Raw genomic sequence first — 20841 nt, 5'->3', positions numbered from 1 at the left:
AAAATAATAGGACTTCAGACCATGCTTTCCCATATGATTTGGCTTTACTCCAGTAACTTGATATAAATGACAGCCTAGATCTTTTGGATCAGAATGCTGAGCCTATAGGAAATATAAAAGTAATTTTGAACTGTAAGTTAACTGCTCTTGAGTAATATACTTGGTGCAAACTAGTAATTACAGGAGTTGCCAAAGTGGATGCTAAACTTATACAAACTGGTATACTTAACTCAGAGCAAAGTATGCAGACCTTCACAATGAAAGATGAACACATTTCCTCACATCTCCATTTGAGTTGTTCTATTTAAAATAAGGCAATCTGAAATGTCAGCCCGAGTCTTAAATTTTTCCAAGGGCAGATGTCTTGCAGTATTCTGATGAGTTGTCTTTTGGGATGACATCATTTTTTTTCTCCTCCTCCTCCTGCGCTTGCTTTCTTTATTCAGATGGAATTATACAGTGTGCTGCAGAGGAGGCTGGGCAGAGTTCCAAAATGATAGGTCAGTGTGAAGAGCAGTGATGTGGTAACTCAGCAGAAGCCTTGTGCCTTTGCAGTTTCGCTGCAGTGCTGTTCACTCCCAATCTTCCTGGATACCAGTTTATTCTCTGACAATGGCTATCTCCAAGTCCCTCATTCTTATATTGATATCAGACCAGGGCAGTGGAAGGGAGAGGAAGAACTCCACTGAAACTGAAAATGTGAAATTGTCCTGCAAAGATAAAAATTATTTTGGTAAATAACAATCCTAGTAGCAGAGTTTGCCTACTTTGTACAGTTTTTGATTACCAAGCAGCTCTTCATTTGAAACAATATTGTATTTCAAGACATCTTATTTCATTTTGCATGTCTGTAAATGTATTCTGGCAGCACAATGAAAGCTAACTAAACAAATTGTATTTTAAAAAACCTCAATAGCTTTAGTTCTAGTGGCACTTTTAAAAAATCTAAGTATATGACTATGAAATGATAGGCAATTTAATCTATTTTGGTTTAAAAGCAATAGGAAACCTACTGAATGCTTTAAATGGAAACTCACCTGCCTGTCTAAACACCTGTCAAAATACCTTTTGGATTCAGGTCTTAAACTTTTTAATTTGCTAATCCCTTACAAGAATTGAAATGGCTCCCTCTTGTGGCAAAAGAAAAGCAGCAAAGGCACTTCATATTTCTTTGAATAGCTGTGTTCCTTAGCCATAAAAATCTGATCCAGATTTGAATCTGACGCTTCACCCCCGTCCAAGATTCAAGGGTTTTGGGTTTGGCAATGGTAGAGGGACAGGCCATGCTCCCTATACCCAACATTGCAGAGAGAAGTTCCCTGTTTGGTTCTGGCATTCCCCATATGGAATGTGGGAAAGTTATACCCCTCCATGTCCCTGTCCCCCATGATCCTCAGTAAATCTGGAGGCCTGCATGTTGGGAGGAAGAGGGACAGAGGATACGCATAATGAAACCCAAACACTTTTGGCAAGTCTATCCAAGAGCTAATGAAACTCTGGTTCTACTACAAAGAACTTCCTGGCAATATAACTACAGTTAAGTTATGATGCCAGGGAGCCATGTGATTTGGTGCTTCTTCCAAGGTTGAGCAAACTCAAACATCGTGGCCGAAGAGTTCAGAGGAAACTTGGTGAAAGAATTCTGAGGTCGTGGATGATCCAAGTCAAAGATAGCAGGCAGATACACAATTCAGACCAGAGTTTGGATTACAACCCCTGCCCCCACTACCCCAGATCTGTCAAATTCAGTTAACAGCCATGGCAAAGGTTTGATTCAGGCCCCTCTCAACTCTTGAAAGGTTTCTCCAGAGAACCTGCTGTAATGATCTTCAGGGAAAGGCAGAATTGTGTTAACTCGCATCCAAAGTATCACATCTCAATGCTGTGTACTATGAAAATTCTGTTTTCTTTTTTTTTCTCTGATCTCATATCACTGATCTCAGCCAAGAGGCTACAATGAAAAGAAACAGATTCCTAGTTAATATTTTTAATAAGAATGACTGTTCAAAATAGCCTTTAGGAAATGTAGTAGTTTCTAATGGAAACTCCTCCTTTTTGTTTCAGTATCTTGACATCTCCCGTGAATTGTCCCTCACTGGAATCTGTTAGTGTACTGATACGCAATAGCAAAAGCTCCAGACTGGCCATTCAGAGTAGGATTGAGAACAAAGGTTTTCAATATTACTAGAAGATCAATTATCTTCCCAATAATCATTTCTGAATCAGTATAAATAAAAAATGCAAATTTCATTCCCATAAATCTTGCTATATCAGATTATTATGGATGATATTTTCTTAGATTGTGAATGATTCTTTTTTTAACTGTACTTAAGAAATTTAAAACATTTCTGTGACTCATCCTCATGAACAAGATCTAATAATTAGACTTTACAATGGATTCATCTTTACTAATCTCTCATCAGCCTCAGTGAGTTAAAGCCATAATCCCATTGTTATTCCTCCCCAGATTCTATCCATATAAAATTGGTATTCCTCTTAGAAACTAGGATTCTAGAGATGAGAGCATTTTGATTAATACAGATGGCACTAACACTTGTTGTTGACTTGCTGCCCAAAAAACAAGCTGCTTTCCAGAGATGGTGCTGAATGATCATTCAGTACAGCCCATTTGATCTATTTTTAGATACTTTGGTACTTATTACCATAGTCATCTCACAGTGTCTTTATGTATTTATCCTGGCCTCCCTGCTGTGAGGTAGGGGAAGTACTACTATCTCTAGTTGACAGATGGGAAGCTGAGGCACAGAGACCCTAGGTGCCTCACCTAAAGTGACAGGTCATACAAGAGGCCTTTGGCAAAGCAGGGAACTTTAAGAACATAAGAATGGCCATACTGGGTCAGACCAAATGTCCATCTAGCCCAGCATCCTGTCTGCCAATGCCAGGTGCTTCATAGGGAAGCCTGGTCTTTGTATGGCAATAGGATGAGAGTGAGAGACAGAGTTTGGAAAATGTAATACATAGGAATTGTACCTTCTTTTTTTTTTTTCCTTTATAAGGAGACATTATGGTACAGTGAACGTGGGCCTGGCCTTGGAGGCAGGAGATGGGGGATTCTATTCCTTGCTCAGCCACTGACATGCTCTGTATCCTTAATTTCTCCACTTAGGCAAAACAAGCCATACAAGTGGCAAGTCTTAAAATGCTTTCCATGGAGTCCTTGTCCCTATTGTCTAAGTGTTATTCATATGCAAATTAAAAAAGCACTTGTGTCTTACATCTTGTGTAACTACCAGAACAAAAACAGAGGAAACAGCTAACAGCAGAAGGCTTTAGTGAAGACCAAAAACTTTGAATTTTCTGACTTCTGTGGAACTAAGATCTCTCAGTTTCCACTATGGTAGGAAAATACATTCTAAAAGGTATAGCACAGATGGTGGGCCACACCTAAGCTAACCACAGCACGACTCAGGAAGGTGCACAGTTTCCTAAAACTAGCCAGGCAGAATTAGAGGGGTTCAGAGAAGTGCAGTGAGCACATTTGAATGTAAATAATCCCAATCTTTTCCTTTGAAAGTGGAATAAGAGGTGACGCGATGGAAGTACTGTAGATCTGTCCCTGGCCTGTAACATAAGAACAGGGGCGGGAAGGCGGTGCAGCTAAATTAAATTCTAGGTGGAAAATCAAAACTGGTAAATAAATAATGTTTTCAGCCCTGGACCAAGGTAGTGAGGCTCCTAGGCCCTAAAGCTGTCGGGCTGGACGGGACCGTGAGCGATAAGCAAGCCCACCCTCCGCTCCGAAGCCCCCAGCGCCGCCTGGCGGAGAGCGCAGGCAGTGCCGGGCTCTCCCGCACTCCGCAGGAAAGCGGCGGCGCTCTCGCGCTCTGACGTCAGCCGGCCATGCCGCCGGAAGTGCCCGCGGGGAAGGGGCGGGGCGCTGCCGGCAGAAACATGACAGGAGGCGGGAAGCGGAGACCCGGCGCCGGGGAGCAGGTATAGGCCGCGGGCGGCGGCTGGGGGAACCCCGCCACAGGGCGCGTGGGAGCCGCGCCTGCTCACGCGGGCACCGCCCAGGGAGAGCGGCCCGCGGGCGCCGCGAGGAGGCGGCTGCTGTCACGGCCGGGCCGCAGACGAGGCTGCTCGCGGGCTCGCCATGGCGCTGTCGCTGCTCGGAGCAGGTCTCGGTGCCGCCGGCGGGGCGGGCTGATCTGCAAGGCCGGGCTGTGCCAGGCGGCCCCGCGCCTGCTGCCCTCGTCGCTAAGGGCTGACCGGAGTTCCCAGGGTCTCCCGGGGGCAGGGCGCCCTGTCCGCGGCTGTTGCCAGTTGCAGAGGTGGGACAGCAGAGAATCCTGTGGCACCTTATAGACTAACAGACGTTTTGGAGCGTGAGCTTTCCTGGGTGAATACCCACTTCGTCAGAGGTGGGACGAGTCCGTTAGACCTACTTCTGCGAGTCCTCCCGTCATCGTGGCCTTGAGCCCCTCTGCATGCGTCTGGAACCTTGCACCCAACCTAAAACCTGTCAAATTCCTACCGCTTCTTTGTAATCCCCAAAGAACTCTCTCTCCTAGCTCCGAATTCCTGGAGTCCTGTTAACTCGCTGCCCGCGTTAACGTGTGTGTGTTTCGTTGCTGTTTACTTGCAGTGTGAAAACACTAAAGAAGTCAAGAAGAGACGGTCCAACCAGGCAGATGTTCCTCATCACCTGCGTCAAGAAGTAGAAAGTTGCTATCGGCTCAGGATGCCTGAAGACTTTTATCAGTTCTGGAAGTTCTGTGAGGAGCTAAAGCCTGACAAGCCAAGTGGTGAGTTCTAAAAAAGAGGACTTCTGCATGCTGAATGGCTTAACTTGAGTTTTCAAAAGCGATCTGAAGGCAGTTTAGTGACAAAGGCAAATGGGAAGCTTTTGGAATTATTTTTCCAGTTTAGAGACAGGCTAGTGTTTCTCCAACTTTGGTATAACTTTAGGCTGGGCAAAAGGTGTATCAGACTAGGGAACGCATCTCTATTTAAAGTTGTGTGTTTGCATGCCTTTGGCTGCTTCGATTGTTAAGAAACTGGCCTGTCTGAGAGTGAAGAAGTTAAGATTAATTCAGGAACGCTCTTAATAATCTGACCTTGAAAAGAATGAGTAAACTTATTTTTAATGTTTAGGATTTACTTATTAGCTTTCAGACATGCAGCCTTCTCATAAATATTTTTTTCAGGTTGGCTAGGGGATGTTTGGGCGTGGGGGAAAATCTGTCTCCTAAAACAGACTTTCTAGATGTTTTGGTCTAGAAACAGCAGCTTAAAATCGGAGATTGGTAGAGGCAAATAAAAACAGGTTATTTTTGCAAAAAAGTATTAGGGCAACATATCTTTGTGAAAGGAAAGCTGTCTGAATCTGAGTGCTAAAAGCTTTAAATGCACAGGTTAGAGTATCTAGCATGAGGGAGAATGATTTTGAAGTCTAATTATTTGGCTTTTAGACTTGCTGTGTGATACCTAAGCAATGTGAATTTGAAATGTGCTATAATAAGCACAGCTTCAGTTTTGTTCATGTCACCTTTCCATTTGGACATAGAAATGCCTTATGGCTGAGATCTTGCTTCCTGCATGCATGCAGAAATGTCAGACAGTTAATAATTTTGTTTTGCAGAAGCACTCCTATCAAGTATTGGACTTCAGCTAGTTGGACCATATGATATTCTTGCTGGAAAACATAAAAAAGCAAAATCAGCAGATCTGAACTTCAACCTTCACTGGAGGTTTTTTTATGACCCTCCTGAATTTCAGACTATAATTGCTGGGGATAGCAAAACTCAGTATCACATGGGATATTTCAGGTATTGCATTTTATATATGGTCGTTCTATAATCAAGGTGTATTGTCTTTTTTTTTTTTTTCTCCATTTCCATTGACATATGTAATGTAAGAACTGTGCACCCTTGCCAAATGATAGAACCTCTACTTATTACCTCCTTCCATCAGATAGATGACACTTCAGTTGTCATTTTTAGTAGCTAACATTATAGGGCAAAATGTATTGAAAGGACTGGTGATGAGAGTTAGACTGCCTTACAAACTAAACAAACCCTGTTTTAATTGTAATGATGTTTTTAGCTACTGCCATGATGTCCTGGAGCAAGTGGTTATCTGGTGCTGGGGTTGGACAACGGGGAGGGGAACTGTGTGGGTTTTTTTTCTGTTTTTCCTTTTCCATACTTGAGTGTACCTGGCAACAATGGAAATATATGCTTCTGCCTTATTTCTTCTGTACGGAGCCACTTCTTGTCAAGATCTCTCTGCTGCTCCAGCTAAAGAAGTGGCTCTGGTATAATTATTCTGTATTCAAATACTTAAAGTTGTGCATGTGAATCTAGTGTGATTCAGTACTGAATTTAAGCTCTTGGTGGTCTCTGCTGTTTGTAGTGAAGAATTATTATTCTAACTGGCATTCTCGGAGAGGCAAAGGATTGGAGACTGAAGTGGGTGGGGGTTGCCTAGAAAGGCCCATGGAAGTAAGGGGAGATTACATTTTAACTGTCCAGTGATAAATGTAAAGACTTTAGGCTCCAGTGCTCCATTCAGCATTTCTTGTGCATGCTAACTTCACTTTAAAGAGAGAGACCCTACTGTTTGTATACATTTTGTTTCATAGGGATGTGCCAGATGAACTTCCAGCATGCGTTGGTGCTAACGAAGCAAAGAAAAGCTGTGTAATTTCTCAAATTGGTGACAATGTATTTGCTGCAGTCAAGTAAGGTTTATAACTTCTGTTTCCTAACTAAATGCAATTAGTTTTCCTCTCAGCTACAAAAAAGTACGAATATGAAATACCTTATTTACTTGTTTAAGTACATGTCTGATTGACTGACTGTTTCAACTCTTTCTCTCCTCCATTTTCCCTCCCCCTTCCAATTTTTGATGATTTGGAAAGGGTCAGTATTTTAATCTTCCTCTGCTTTTGAAGGTTGGTGAGTTGTGGCAGCTGGCACTGTTCTCTCTCTCACTCATTCACACACCTGTGTAGGTTTTTGACTTTGAAAATAATACTAGAGAAACCTCTGCAAATACGGATACCTTTCATAAGATTACTAGACTCAGGGTAAATTGGCTGACCAGTCTTGAACTTTGTGGTTGTACTAAAATAACCAGAGTTGCTTTTCTTTATAAAGTCCATTGTGTGTCTCTGTATGAATAGAGCTTTTCAGCAGAAAATGATGATAGAGGTATTAACAGAAGCCATGATTTTAAAAAAAGATTGCAGTTTGTCAGAATGATTGCAGGTTGCATTTTGAAATGAAGTTTTGAAGGGGGATGAAACACAATGGTGAAAAGAATTCATATGCAGAACATTTTTGCTAAACCAAGAGTGTCCATCTCTACCTTATACAATTGACTTTTACATGTTGGCAAGGACACTTGTCATTCTAAAACATAACTAACAAAAACTTTCACTACTAAGCTGGGACAGGATAGCTTTCTTTTGCAATTCATAGGAGATCCACGAAGTTTGAATTGCTCTAGCATAATATCCATGAGATGGAACTGTAGATATCTTTTGACCTTCCTGAAATCAAAGTGAGGGGAAACTAGGTATAAAGCTTTAAGTTTTAATTTTAGGGAGTGGTGCACATCAGCAAGAAGTATAGGTGTATACTGAAAGGACACTGTTCCTCAGACACCTGAACAGAACACTTAGTTTACACAACAGATGGTTGGGCAGGGATGTATCCAAATAAAGATGTATTTTGTGTTCTGGTCACACAGGTGTGTCCTTCCTCCAAAGTCTTGGTAGGTTCCCACTCTTGGGTTAGGAGCTTACTTTGCTTCAGAGCTCTGAGCCTTTGAGGTTGCTTTTAATTTTTCAAATGTACTATGTTTGGACTATAAACAGCTTAGTCATGGTCTTCCCTTCTGATATGTTTAAGACATCCATGTTCTTGTTAGTCAGTTTCTAACTGATTACAGCTAAAGAACTCACAGTGTAAACTATTATTGCAGTGTGGTTTTATTTATGCATTGTTCTATTTTTGCTTAATTGAATGATGACTTGTTTACTCAAGCTCATTAACTTTAAATACCTTTTTAATGGCAACATTTATTCCAGATGTTAAACACTATGACTTATTAATTAATAATGTTTAAAAATAATAGCCAGTCTTTTAGAGCAGAGTGTAAAGCATCCTGAAAATATATCTTAAATTTTATACTTCTGTAGATACCTGTCTTTTATATTTTTCTTTCCTGTGGGATTAAAAGTGGTATGACATGGCTTGAAGAAAACAGGACACCCTTTCAGCCACCTTTAATTTTTCTCACAGGAAGCCTTTCTTTGCTGATACCTGTGCTCATGGAATGAGTTAGAAATGCTACCAGTATATTGTCTCTCTGAAAAGGAAGAGACTTCTTTAAGTCACCACATCAGAGATGGCCATAGCTGGAAATGGGACACTGAGTGGAATGTAGCAGTGCTTTGAAGCAGAACCAATCATTCCTTTTTTTTTCTCATGCATGTCTGTCTGGGTCTTGCTCACATGCTCAGAGTCTGATTTCCCTATGTGGGGTTTAGGAAGGAACCAGATTGGCAGTGGCCTTGGGTTTTTTTCCCCACCTTCCAATGGAGTGTGGGTCAGGTGACAGGTTTATCTAGGTATATCTCACTTAACCAATTCCCTGCCATTGCAGGGGCCTCAGGCAGTGGTGCATCTCAGTTCCTCTTAGTCTCTCCCTGTGACACATGATAGGTTAGTCTCCAGTTCCCAGCACCTCCAAACAGACTAGATGATCTGGAGGTTCCTTGAGCCTTGAACTTATATTTTTATATAATTTAAATGAAATAACATACTTGAAGCAACACACAGGGACACTAATGGTTAAAATGTTATAGGGAAAGCCAGCAGTGATCCCTGTGTTTTGTTGCCTAACACTTTGTGTTAAATGGTCTTGTGACCTTTTGCAGCAGGGCTCCTGTCTTTGGCAGGGGACAATGCCATGAATTTACTGTTCAGATCTGGCTGACAGACTGTTGAAAAAAATCTCCATTTCTGTGCTATGTCTTACATTGTTACTGTTTAATTTTAGCAGCATACCAAAACCCCTAAATGTTTTAAGGCTGGGTGGCTACTTTGGCAGTAGCATATGCTGCACTGGGAACTCTCCAACGCAGAGACTCAGGGTACGTCTACACTGCACGATTATTTCGAATTAGCTTAAACCGATATTACAAAACAGATCTAATAAAATCGGTTTAGCGCGTCCACAGTGGGATCCCGAAATCGATTGTTTGCGTCCATGGTCCAAAGCTACCATCGATTTCAGGAGCGGTGCACTGTGGGTAGCTGTTCCTCAGCTATCCCATAGTTCCCACTTCCGTGTTGAGAGCACAGTGCCTGATGGGGCAGAAAACACTGCCCCGGGTGGTGCTGGGTACAGCCTCACCCCTCCCTTTGTGAAGGCAGCAGACAACCCTTTGGCGCCTTTTTCGCGGAGTGCATTGAGCAAACGCCATAGCACAGCAATCTTTCCCTTTTTTTTTCACGTGGTGGGGGGGGGAAATAAACTGAGGAGCTGTTCCCTGAACCACGCCAGACACTGTGTTTGAACCTACAGACATTGGGAGCTCAGCCAATAATGCAAATAATTTTCAGAGACTGCTGTGGACTGTGGGATAGCTGGAGTCCTCAGTACCCCCTCCCTCCCTTCATGAGCGTCCATTTGAGTCTCTGGCTTCCCGTTACGCTTGTCACGCAGCGCTGTGTATCCTGCAGTTTTTTATTCAAACGCTTTGGCATTTCGTGTTCTGTAACGGAGCTGGATACAACAGATTTGTCTCCCCATACAGCGATCAGACCTAGTATCTCCCGTACGGTCCATGCTGGAGCTCTTTTTGGATTTGAGACTGCATCGCCAGCCGTGCTGATCAGAGCTCCACGCTGGACAAGCAGGAAATGTAATTCAAAAGTTCGCGGGGCTTTTCCTGTTTACCTGCCCGCTGCATCCGAGTTCAGATTGCTGTCCAGAGCGGTCAGTGCTGCACTCTGGGATGCCGCCCGGAGGCCAATAACGTCGATTTCCGTCCACATGAACCCTAATCCGAGTTATCACTATCGAATTTAGCGCTACTCCTCTCGTTTGGGAGGAGTTCCGAAATCGATTTAAGGAGCCGTTTAACTCGATATTAATGACAACGTCGTGTGAACGGATACAGCGTTAAATCGGTATATCGGCCATTAAACCGATTTAAAGTCGCAGTGTAGACCTGGCCTCAGCCAGCTGCTGCCAAAGCAACTGCATCGGTGGAGTGAGGAGAGGTGAGGCTTCTCTGCCCACATCACCTTAGTCCATTGGGTTACTGGGTGGAACCGAGGCCCCTTAGCTGCTCAGAGCTAAATGAGACGTCTCAAAGAGAGAGACAAATGTCCTGGTTCTCAGCTAGCATGAATGCTAGACTCATTTCTGTTACTGGTGTTAAGTCTTCATCTGTTGCAACTTTTTGTTAATATCGACACCTCATACCTCACAGAGAGTTACATATTCTGAAACTAGAATCCAGTTCTCTACTATGGCAGACCCAAATTCTATCCTTTTCAATTGCCTCTCAGTCTCCTGTCTTTTGTCCTTGACTATCATTTATTTTAAATGAAGCTACTTATGCAAAAATAACCCACTGTTTCATTGTCATGCATGTTCTTCCTAATGGCAGGTTCACTGAAAATAGCCTTCTCCAGCTGTCAGTTAATAAAGTCCCATAGCTTAAGTGGTAGAAGTCTGTCCTGAACATCCATGGTTCAAACCTTAGTGGCAATGCATGATGGCAGCATTTTTACAGTTGTGCATGACAGAATTTGCATTTCATTTCCTTTTAAGGGAAGCTACATTCAAAAACTACGTTTGTGTTTGTTTTTTAAAGTTCTTTAGGTTGCACAATCAAGCACTCGGGAGATAATGCCAAAATGAAGGTTGCATTCACAACCTTCATTTGGCCCCTTTGTGCATCATGATACTGTCTCTATGATCATGTATTACCTGTTTTTGTTTTTCCCCACTAAATTCTGCCTTACTCAGTGCACAGATTAATTGGAGCTCAGGGACTGAATCTCAGTTATGGACTGAATGAGGCTGTCTGAATGTTTCCTGCTTCATTTACTCTAGAATTTAGAACATGTACAGAGGATGAGGCAGAGGACTGCAGGAAGAGACAGGATAGTTTTGTTGGCTGAGCAAAATGGGAGCTCAATGGTTTTTGGCTGTAGTGTATTAACTTGTGAATGCCACATCGGATCAATTCTGAAATTTCATGGAATGTTTTATGTATTGCTGAGCAGAACCCTACTAAAGTGGGAAGGGAAAATGGGGGGACATCTGGTTAGCAGACCCAGCAGCTTTAACCACCTCTGTGTCTATAGATAATGGATGCCACCAATGGGTTAGTTTAACACCTTCCAGTGTAAGAATACCCCATCTCAGCTTGCCTTTCCTGTCAGTGCAGTTTAAAATGGTGATACCTTGAATGACTTGTCTGTTCAACAAAGAAAATTAAGAATGGTGGTGGGAGGGGAATGGATGGTGCAGTCAGAACCCCTGGCATGGAAGGAGAAAGGGGACACAGCCCCTAGCATGTGGCAGAGAAGGGATTGGGGAGGGACCCTGGTATGAGGGGAGGAAGAGAACAGAGCCGCTAGCATATGGGGAAGGGTGAGGGGGTTACAGAAAGAAGGGAGTTGGAGGAATGGAAAGAGCCTCTGGGGTGTGCAATGTGCTCAGCCTCCAGAAGCAACAAAATATGCCACCTTCTGGCGGCTAAGGCTGGTGAATGCCGCATAAGAAAATTCAGTTCTGGCCTTGCATCTGCCATCAACTTCATATGATGAGCAAGTCACTTAAATAAAAATTTTGTCAGGTTACACACCAGTTGTGTGTTCTTCATTTTCTGGATAATCGGCCTAAGACGCTTAAGGCCTCATTTTCAGGAGCACTCGAAACTGCAAGGGATGTCAACACCTCTGGGAGAGGAAAAAAAAGTTAATGTTTGTGAGGCACTCTGAGCCAGTGATAAGCATCATAGAAAAGACCAGAAGAAAATGAATAACTTTTTTGTATTCCAGTCAGGGTTTGGATGATAAAAGGCATGAAGCCACTCACTGAATGATTACGATTTAAAAAAAAAAAAAAAAAAAATCATAGCTGCCTCAGTTGATGTGCACTCTCCGGCCTGTGCACATATAGGAACAGGTCCTGTAGAAATAGTATGAGCATGTAACTGAAGACTGCATCATAATATATGTGCACAAGGCTATACAGGCAAACTTAATTCTAGCATTTCCAAATTTTTGAGTGCTTGAATGTAACCTAATAGCTTTAACATGCTATCTTTTTTGTATGAAATGGTCATACACATATACAATCTTTGATTAGCAAATTTTTTGGCTAAGAGATTAGGGGACTTTTTAAAAAAAAAAAAAAAAAAAATCTAGATCCTGAGACAGGTGACCTGCTGTGTAATGAGTCTTCCTTTGTGTTTCAGATTGTTTTTGTCAAAAAAGCTTAAGGAAGTGACAGATAAAAAGAAAAATGGTATTTTGAAAGACATAGATGAAAACCTTACAAGAACAGCAAAAGAATTGGGTTATTCGCTGGAACAGAAAACCATGAAGATGAAACAAAGAGATAAGAAAGTATGGCTTTTTTTTTTTTTCTTCTTCTTCTTCCTGACCAACTAGGTAGAAAAGTTGCTCTCCTTAAACTAATTCACTTTAGCTTTCTCTCCTGTTCAGCTAAGACACAATCTTCAGAGCATTGACTAAGGGTGATATTGTCTAAAAAGTCTGAAGAGTTGCTCCCCTTGTTCCTTCCTGTGCCTGAAAGGTGGAGGCTGTTGGCTGCAGTTTTCAACAGTACAGGATATCAACTCAGTCCACTTCTAATACTACACATAGTGGCTCACTGCTACCAGATTGCTATGATAGCATGTAAATGTCCTCTTGTCAACATATGATGTCACCATTATTCTAAAATGGTTGTTTGGTATACACTTATTTTGGAGGAGAGCTCTAGCATTCCTGTATGGCTGGTTTGGTCACTGAGTCCTAGCTCAGTGATTTATTTATTCTAGATGGGCTGCATAGATGGCAACCTTTCCTATGAAATGTTATGCCATGTAGTTTTGCAGGAAATCTCTCTGTATCATGGGGGCTGCTTACTGCCTCCTGAGCACCCTGTCCTGGCCAAGGGTGCTACTGCAGCTCCCCCACTCCAGTTTTCTACTTCACAGGGTGCCTTAAATTCTACACAATCCAAAGATTAAACTGGATCCCAGCTGGGGAATGTTTTATTCAGTCCTCCAGTACACACTGGCCCTTCAGGCCACAACTCCAGGTCAGTGTCTCTCTCCTCTTAGTTAAGGGGGTTCCCAGCTCGTTTCCTAGAGCTGACTTACAGTTCAATTTCTCTTCAGGAGCCAGTCTACTCTCTGCAGCTGTTCCTTCAGCCAACTACAGGCTTTTTCAGGCTTCTGAGCATCCCCCAGCTCACTGTCATGCCTGTTGCAAGTGGCAGTATCAGCTCCTTCTCTCAATCACACACTTACTTCCTGCTGCATTTTAAGTTGGATTCCTCTGATTCCTCTCAGATAAGCCTCATCTTTAGAGCCCTGCAAATATCACTCTATCCCTGTGGACCATGTTTGTGAATTGGATGCAGATACGAATGTTGTATTCGCGCAGGGCTCTACTCATCTTGTAATCAGCGCTGGTTTAGCCCCAGGCTTTCCAGCCCAAAGACAAGCCAGCCTGTTACATGTTCCAACCTCCATACTACCCAAAAAACAAACTCAAATTCCCTGTGCAATCTACCACTAGCTCAAGGAGTAGTGCTGAGGTCATTCTTCATCTGATGTCTACTGGATTGCAGGATCTGACCCATCTAAGTAAGCCAGCCAACTACCCACCGTTTTTTGTTCTTTAAGAGCTATATAAACTCCCAGTGTTGGGGAAACAATGCTAATGTCCCTTTTGAGAGAGTACCTGCTGCTTGAATAGCCACTAGCACCTCCTTGTGCAGTTCCTCTGTCAATTAAACTTGCCATTTTTAAAAGCAAACATTAACTTTTAACTGGTATTTACTGAAGGTTGCACTAAGGAAATAAAGTGTAGAATTATTGAAGTACAACAGCAATTTTTAATATGTATATCTTCAATAGGCCAATGATGAAGAGCTACTAACATGAGTAGAGAACTTCTAACTGGATACCTGCTATCTGTATGGGGGAAGGGAAAATCTCAAATTTGACCAATTTTCCAAGTACTGCAGATGAACTAAATAATATAAAACCATGTCTGTTACATGTGTAAACTTGAAATAGAAAGTATATCCACCAGTGAGTTTGACTGGGAAAAAAAAAAAGAGAAAATAGGTGAACACTATAAAGCCACTGGTCAGCAATCCCTTAACTTTTAGACAAAGTCAAATGAACCTCCATTGTTTAACAAGGAAATTCTTAGACTGCTCTTTATTTTGAGGCAGACTGCCTTAAGGCATATGCTGTGAGAATACTTGGAAAAGTCAGTTTGACTAAGGATGTTTAGGGGCAGAAATTAGGTATAGATTAAAAACTCTTCAGGTTGGAAACGAGCTGAAATTAGCATACCTGATGGGTCAGTTTTTGGACCAAGTGGGTAATAGTAATTTGAGGATACTGCAAGTCAGATTTCAAGTTTGCAAAAGACACTGGAAGTTGGATGCAGACCAAATGGAGAACAATGCACGTGAATTTTGATTATTTAGACTGAGTCAGCACTGTATAGCAATGCAGATGTGGAATGATGTTAAAACAGCCTGGTTTCTTGCTTCTAGTGTAATAGAGAGAAGAAGTTCTAAACTGAGCTAAAGAGCACACTGAAAAGGAAAAACCAAGGGAGTCAGGATGTTTGTACATGGTGAGGAGGTAACTGATTCACCCACAGCTGTAGAAAAAAGGGTCAAATTGGATACATTGTAGTTAGGAGAGAACCTGCAAAACAAGTGGTGGTATTACCTGAAGAACTTGCTAAGCTTTCTGAAATAGCATGAAGTACCCATCACTTTACCCAGGGTCAGATATTCTTCCCTTAGAGCAGTGGGTCTCAAACTCTTTCTTTTTCATGGACCACTTGTAAATTGCTGAGGGTCTCGACGGACCACTTAATGATCTTTGCAAATGTTGTTTGTACCATTAGCTAACTATTATAATACCTCTCTCTAAAGCGCTTTACATTAAAAAACAAACAAAAAAACCCACCCTCAATAATAAATGTTTGTTTTTTTTATTTGTAGACCAAAATACACAGCTCATATTTTAATATCAGTTGTCTTACTTTTCTAATGCGATAGATGTGCCACCTCCCTGCACTGCAGCAGTCCCTAAGCTGGGGCTGAGAAATGGGGGGGGGGGGGGATGTCTCTCCCTTGCCACGGTAGCCCCTGAGCTGGGGCTGGAAAGGAGGGGTGTGTCTCCCCTGCCACAGAGCTAAGGAGGGCCATGTCTCTCCCTGGCAGCCGCAGCCCTGGAGCTGGGGAAAGTCCCCTCTTTCTCTGGCCGTCGCAGCCCTGCATGTCCCAAATTCTCCCCACCCTCTCATCTCACCCTACTGCCCCCTCCCAATGATAGGCTTCATAAAGTCAGTATTACTTGGTCTTTCTCCTGACAGCCCCCCATCTCACCTAATAAAGGTTTAAGAGCTAGGGTGCACAGTCAAGAAACGGGGGTAACAAAGTAAATTGAGATACTGGAAAAAACTTATCAACAATACATACATAGACCAGGTGGTCATTTTTCTTTTAACAAAACTGAAAATGCCTATAAGGGGATAAGAGCCAGTAGCAGTGTCTTGTTGCATAGTCTGTCAAAAGGAACAAACTATTGTAGCATGCATTTAGATTAGCATTGCCTTCCTTCGGTGACTGTAAGAATTGCTCCCTCCCCACCCAGTCCACCAATTAGAATGTTCCATCACTGTAGGGTTTACAGTTGGGTAGCTGTAAAATGCTGCAGGGGTTGTAATTATTGGATTCGGAGGCAAGAGAACACTGTGAATTTCCAGACACTACGTCACAGGCTTCAGGACACAATTAGTTTATCTTCTGGTTGACCATTGGAGGTGATGTGCCAGTGGTATAGCTTGAGCAAGGTGGTATCTTTTATGTAGCTGATGTTACTTTGATCTTACTGTGATGTACCATTTTTCTTTCCTTTTATTCAGGTAGTGGCTAAGACGTTTCATGGAGCAGGTCTGGTTGTGCCTGTAGATAAAAATGATGTTGGGTACAGAGAGCTCCCTGAAACAAATGGTAAACTGTTTGTTTTGTTTAATTTTTTTTAAGTAAAAGCACCCTTGTTCAGATCCTTCTTCTGTTTTAGTCAAGTTGCACTCAAACACTTCTGCTGGCTGATGCAAATATCTAGACTGCATTTATACTAGGTAAGGGTATTAACAATATTGTGGGGAACAGAAAACAGCTGATCTTTTATTGTCCTACATATTCAAGTGTTAATTTTTGGTTTGGATCAACATTTTGTTTTAATTGGATGAAAACCAGTCCAGTGAAATACTGAGAACTATTCTGAAACAAGCAATTGAAGCTGACTGCATCATAAATGTGTTGCTGAGGAACAGGGCTGGCTCCAGGCACCAGCTGCAGATTCCACAGGGCGGCATTCCGCCCAGTCCTAGGGCGGCACGGCTGCGTTTTTTGTTTGCTGATCTGGCCCCCCTGTAGGGGGCAGCATCGGGGAGGAGAGGAGTGCACCGCTGGGAGCATGCTATGCGCTCTGTCTGTAGCAAGCCTGGCAGGGCAACCCGCGTCCTTCCCTGCCCGCTGACTGGAGCAGCACGGAGCCCTTCTGGCAGGCGGCGCAGCTGTTGGGGCTGCGAGGCGAGCGCCCCACTGAAGCCCTGGCCGTCCCCCTTCTTTCTCCCCCTTCCTCCTCCCGCTAGCTGGGGCATGTCTGCAGCACAAGTAGTCCCCCTGCACCCTGGCTCCAACTGCCCCGCAGATTGGTGGTGTTTGGTTTTTTTTTTTTGTTGTGTTGTGTTTTGTTTTCCCTTCCTGCTTTGCTGCTCCGGCTGCGCCACAGGTTTTTGCTTGGGGTGGCAAAAAAGCTAGAGCCGGCCCTGCTGAGGAAACCATTTAATTTTCATCTGATAATAAACAAGAGCAGGTCTAAGTGCCATAAGACTTCTTTATGACACAAGATTTCACTCAACATGTATACTGAATCTTCAGGAGGCAGCACCTTGCAGTATTGCTCTAACTTCTGAGAATAACCTGAAGTACCCCTGTTCCAGAGTAAGTAAATTCTCAACTGTTTCCACCCACAACTCCAAAACCAGACTTTTTTTCCCTACAACCCCATAGTTTAGGATTCATTGTGCTGCTTGAGTGAAAAAGATCATTGTGCCTTCTATGGCCGAAGTTGATACATACCTAATTCAGATGTTGTTTAAACTGTGAACTCATTCATTGCATCAGTGTGGAATGTACTTTTCTTCATTTATAATTACAGCTAATCTTAAAAGAATTTGCAAGGCCATTGCGGATGCTCCTAGCGATGATGAGAGACTGAAAGCCTTTGCACCCATTCAGGAAATGATCACTTTTGTTCAGTTTGCTAATGATGAATGTGATTATGGAATGGGGTATGAACTGGGAATGGACCTCTTTTGTTACGGCTCACATGTAAGTACTAAAACGTACACTTAAAGTTGTTTTTTGGGGTAGAACACGACTTAATTTGGGGGGCTTTATTCTTGCCAAAAAACCAAGTTGATATGGTTTGCTATTTTACAAAGATACAATAGGCCCTCAGTTTGTAGTTGCTTAATAGCTTATTCATATTCAGTGAGGTCATCTGGTGTTTAAAGTTGTTTGAAAGAGTGTTCTTGCTTTCCAATATCACTAACTTAACAAATGTAGTACATGTGACTTGGCAATATATACAGTCATTGTGCAGTTAGGCACCTAAAAATGCAGATAGCTAGGATTTACAAAAGCACCTACGTCTTTAGGCACCTTTGTAAATCTAGCCCATTATTAACATCAAAATTGGTATTTCTTAGACTTAATTGACTATTTTTTTCCCCTAGCACTAAGGCAGTGGTGCCCAAATTTTGTGTCACACCCATCCCTTACCAGTAATGGAATCTGTCTCCCTCCTGCCCCTGCCTGGCTATTACAGCTCAGCTGGCTCAGCAGAGGAGCCTGGGGGCAGAACTGGGGATGTGGAAGGAGCTGGGGCTAGATGCAGGTTCCTGGCAAATTCAGTTCCCAGCATACCCTGAGAGAAGGAGAGGATGGCATACAGGAAACTGTACAAGTCTGGGACCAAGGATCAGGCTTTCTTCCTCTGGATCCGTGTCTTTCTGGGAAAGGCAGCCCCAGAGCTGGGCTCTGGAGGAGAGGGGGTGCAGGTATCTGGGCTGGAGGGGTTGTGGGTGTCTGGTCCCCTACCTGGGCTGCAGGGAGGGGACAAAAACAGGAACTGGGTTGTCATAGGCATTTCTTTAAGTCTCTACTTCTAGGAGAATTTGTGTCTATATTGTTAGACATACTTGTTGACAAGTGTATTGGTAATTTTTCAAAATAATTGAAACTGGCATAATTATATAGTGTTTTATATGCAGAATCCCCACAGGAGTAAACTGTGTTGAATTGTTTCCCTTGCCAAAGGGAAACGTCTATTCTTAATATAGATGTGACAAACCAACAAGTGTGCTGAGTACAAACTCAGATACCCCTTTTGCTAGAGTGAAGTTACAACTGGATGGATAGAAATAACAATGCTTGTGAACAATAGTGTGGAAAGTCATAGTTTGGATTTTGCCACTTAAATTATCCATGTGCTTTAAATAAGTGTCACTTTGAACAAGGGTGGGGGTAGACAGGAGCAACCTTAACCATAGTTCCTTAACTTGTACTCAGGCCTGATCTACAGGAAAGCTAAATGGCTCTCATTGCATAGGGTAAGGTTAAGAGTTCTTGAAGATGATAGATTAGGGCCTGTGTTCAGTCAGAAGAAAAGATGATTGTTTGCTGTTGTCTGCCAAACTCTGCTTGCTCGCTCACTCACTTTTTCCCCCCTATAATTTGCAGTATTTTCACAAAGTGGTTGGTCAGCTGTTACCACTTGCATACAACCTGTTGAGAAGGAACCTCTTTGCTGAGATTGTTGAATCACATTTAGCTAACAGAAGTGAAGAGAATGTGGACCAACTAGCAGCATGATCCAAAGAGAAGAGGGCTTAAGTATAAAAGTTTCAAGTATTAGTGATTTTGTTTTTGGCATTAAACTGATGTAAGGGTTTTTCAATAGTAATATAAAGTAATGTTTGTGTGTAGTAAACAAATTTTTTTTTAAAGAAAGAAAGCTAGCCTTGTTTATGTATCCAAAGAAAATAACAGCATGTCTAGCTCTGGCATAGTTGGAACAGCAAATTCTAATCTTCACTCAAGCCTGAGTCATGCTATGGGAAGCAAAAAGGTACCTGTGTCCAACCTGATTTCCCTCTTACATGGTGATAAATGCACATCTCATAATAGCAGGAGCAGAAAAATTGTAAAATAAAATAGCACAAAGTCAGACATTAATCCATGAATAGCATTGACAGTTGAACCATCCATTTCAAGAAACTGTTAGTGATGGTTTAGAACAGTGTTCCTCAAATACAGCCACCCAGAGGTTTCCCTACAGCCAGGGCAGTTTCCAGGGTAGGGTGGGGGCAGAAGGGAAGAGTATCAGCCCCTCCCCTTCCTTGCTGTTGCTCTGGCATAGGCCACCTCCCTGGAGAGGCAGATGGGACACACAACCTTAAGGAGCAAGGTTAACTGCAAGAAGGAGGGTGAGGTGATGAGCAGTGAGGAGACAAGAGATGCAGGGGTGGGGAGAAGCTCTGGTAGAGGAGCAGAGAGGTGAGCCAGCAGCAGAGGAGAGGTTGGCTGCAAGTGGATCAGGGGGGTGGGGGATGCCTGGCAAAAGATTAAGGACGCAGGTTGAGAGTGTCTGCCTAAAACCAGGGGAAGGAGGTGGTGAGCAGTGAGCCATCCACAATTGGGAGTTCTACTGCAGGCACGAGGGTACCTGTGGTAGGGGAGGGAGGAGGCAAGCAGCAGGTGGCAGGCTGTGGAAGGACCCAGGAGATGGGTAAGGATTGAGGAGGTGAGTAGCAGACAGATAAGCAGAGCCCCTCTTGGTGGAGGCTAGCCCCCACCTCCCACCCCTTCTCCCTGTGCGCCCCAGCAGCCAGAGCCCTGAAATCCCCTGTACCTAGAGCCCCTTGCTGAGAGAAGCCCTGAATGCCCCCCACCCCAAAGAGCTACAGGCCTCCCTTCCCTAGACCCAGGCCACCCAGATGTTTTTCATTATTACTTGGATGTTATTAGGTCAAAGCATTTTCAAATTTACTTTAGAAGTGTTAAACAACTATTTTTACCAAAAAAAAAAAAGCAAAGGACAATAAAAAAGACAAGAAGGTGCAAAGCACCTTCAGTGTATTTCTATGCTGTTAGGTCAAGTCAAGAATAGAGATAACTGTGCATGATTTTTATTGAATCTGCAAGAAAAGCCCCAAAACCTTAAATAACAATGATTTGGCTGTATAGATGTGCATATTACTTTAGGAAAAAGTGTTAGTGGAAAAAGAAGAGTTGGTAGCCACACTCTCAGGCCACCAAAGAATTTATTGTGAGAACCCCTGGTTTAGAACAAACACTTAACATTTTTACAATTTTAATGTCAGGAACATTTCTTTTCCTTTGAAATAGTCAAGTCAAATGTCCAGCCCTGTCTTCTGTGAAATATGTAGTTCTACCTACTCACTTCAAAACCCTGTGATCTTCTAACAGTACAAATGTGAGGTA

General features: G+C 42.8%; 1 protein-coding gene across 1 annotated transcript; it reads left to right on the top strand.

The window, feature by feature from the left end:
• The first annotated feature begins 3876 nt into the window (after window positions 1-3876).
• Window positions 3877-19351, top strand: HPF1 (histone PARylation factor 1). The gene is made up of 8 exons (XM_032803639.2): window positions 3877-3957; window positions 4610-4769; window positions 5606-5792; window positions 6608-6706; window positions 12476-12626; window positions 16188-16275; window positions 17492-17664; window positions 19078-19351. The coding sequence occupies exons 1-8, from the start codon at window positions 3916-3918 to the stop codon at window positions 19207-19209; spliced, it is 1032 nt and encodes a 343-aa protein (XP_032659530.1). The 5' UTR covers window positions 3877-3915; the 3' UTR covers window positions 19210-19351.
• Window positions 19352-20841: the final 1490 nt, after the last annotated feature.

Source organism: Chelonoidis abingdonii, chromosome 5 (genome assembly GCF_003597395.2).
Source record: "Chelonoidis abingdonii isolate Lonesome George chromosome 5, CheloAbing_2.0, whole genome shotgun sequence".
NCBI lineage: Eukaryota > Metazoa > Chordata > Testudines > Testudinidae > Chelonoidis > Chelonoidis abingdonii.
Note: the sequence above shows the minus strand (reverse complement) of the source record. Positions and strands in the feature narration are given on the sequence as shown.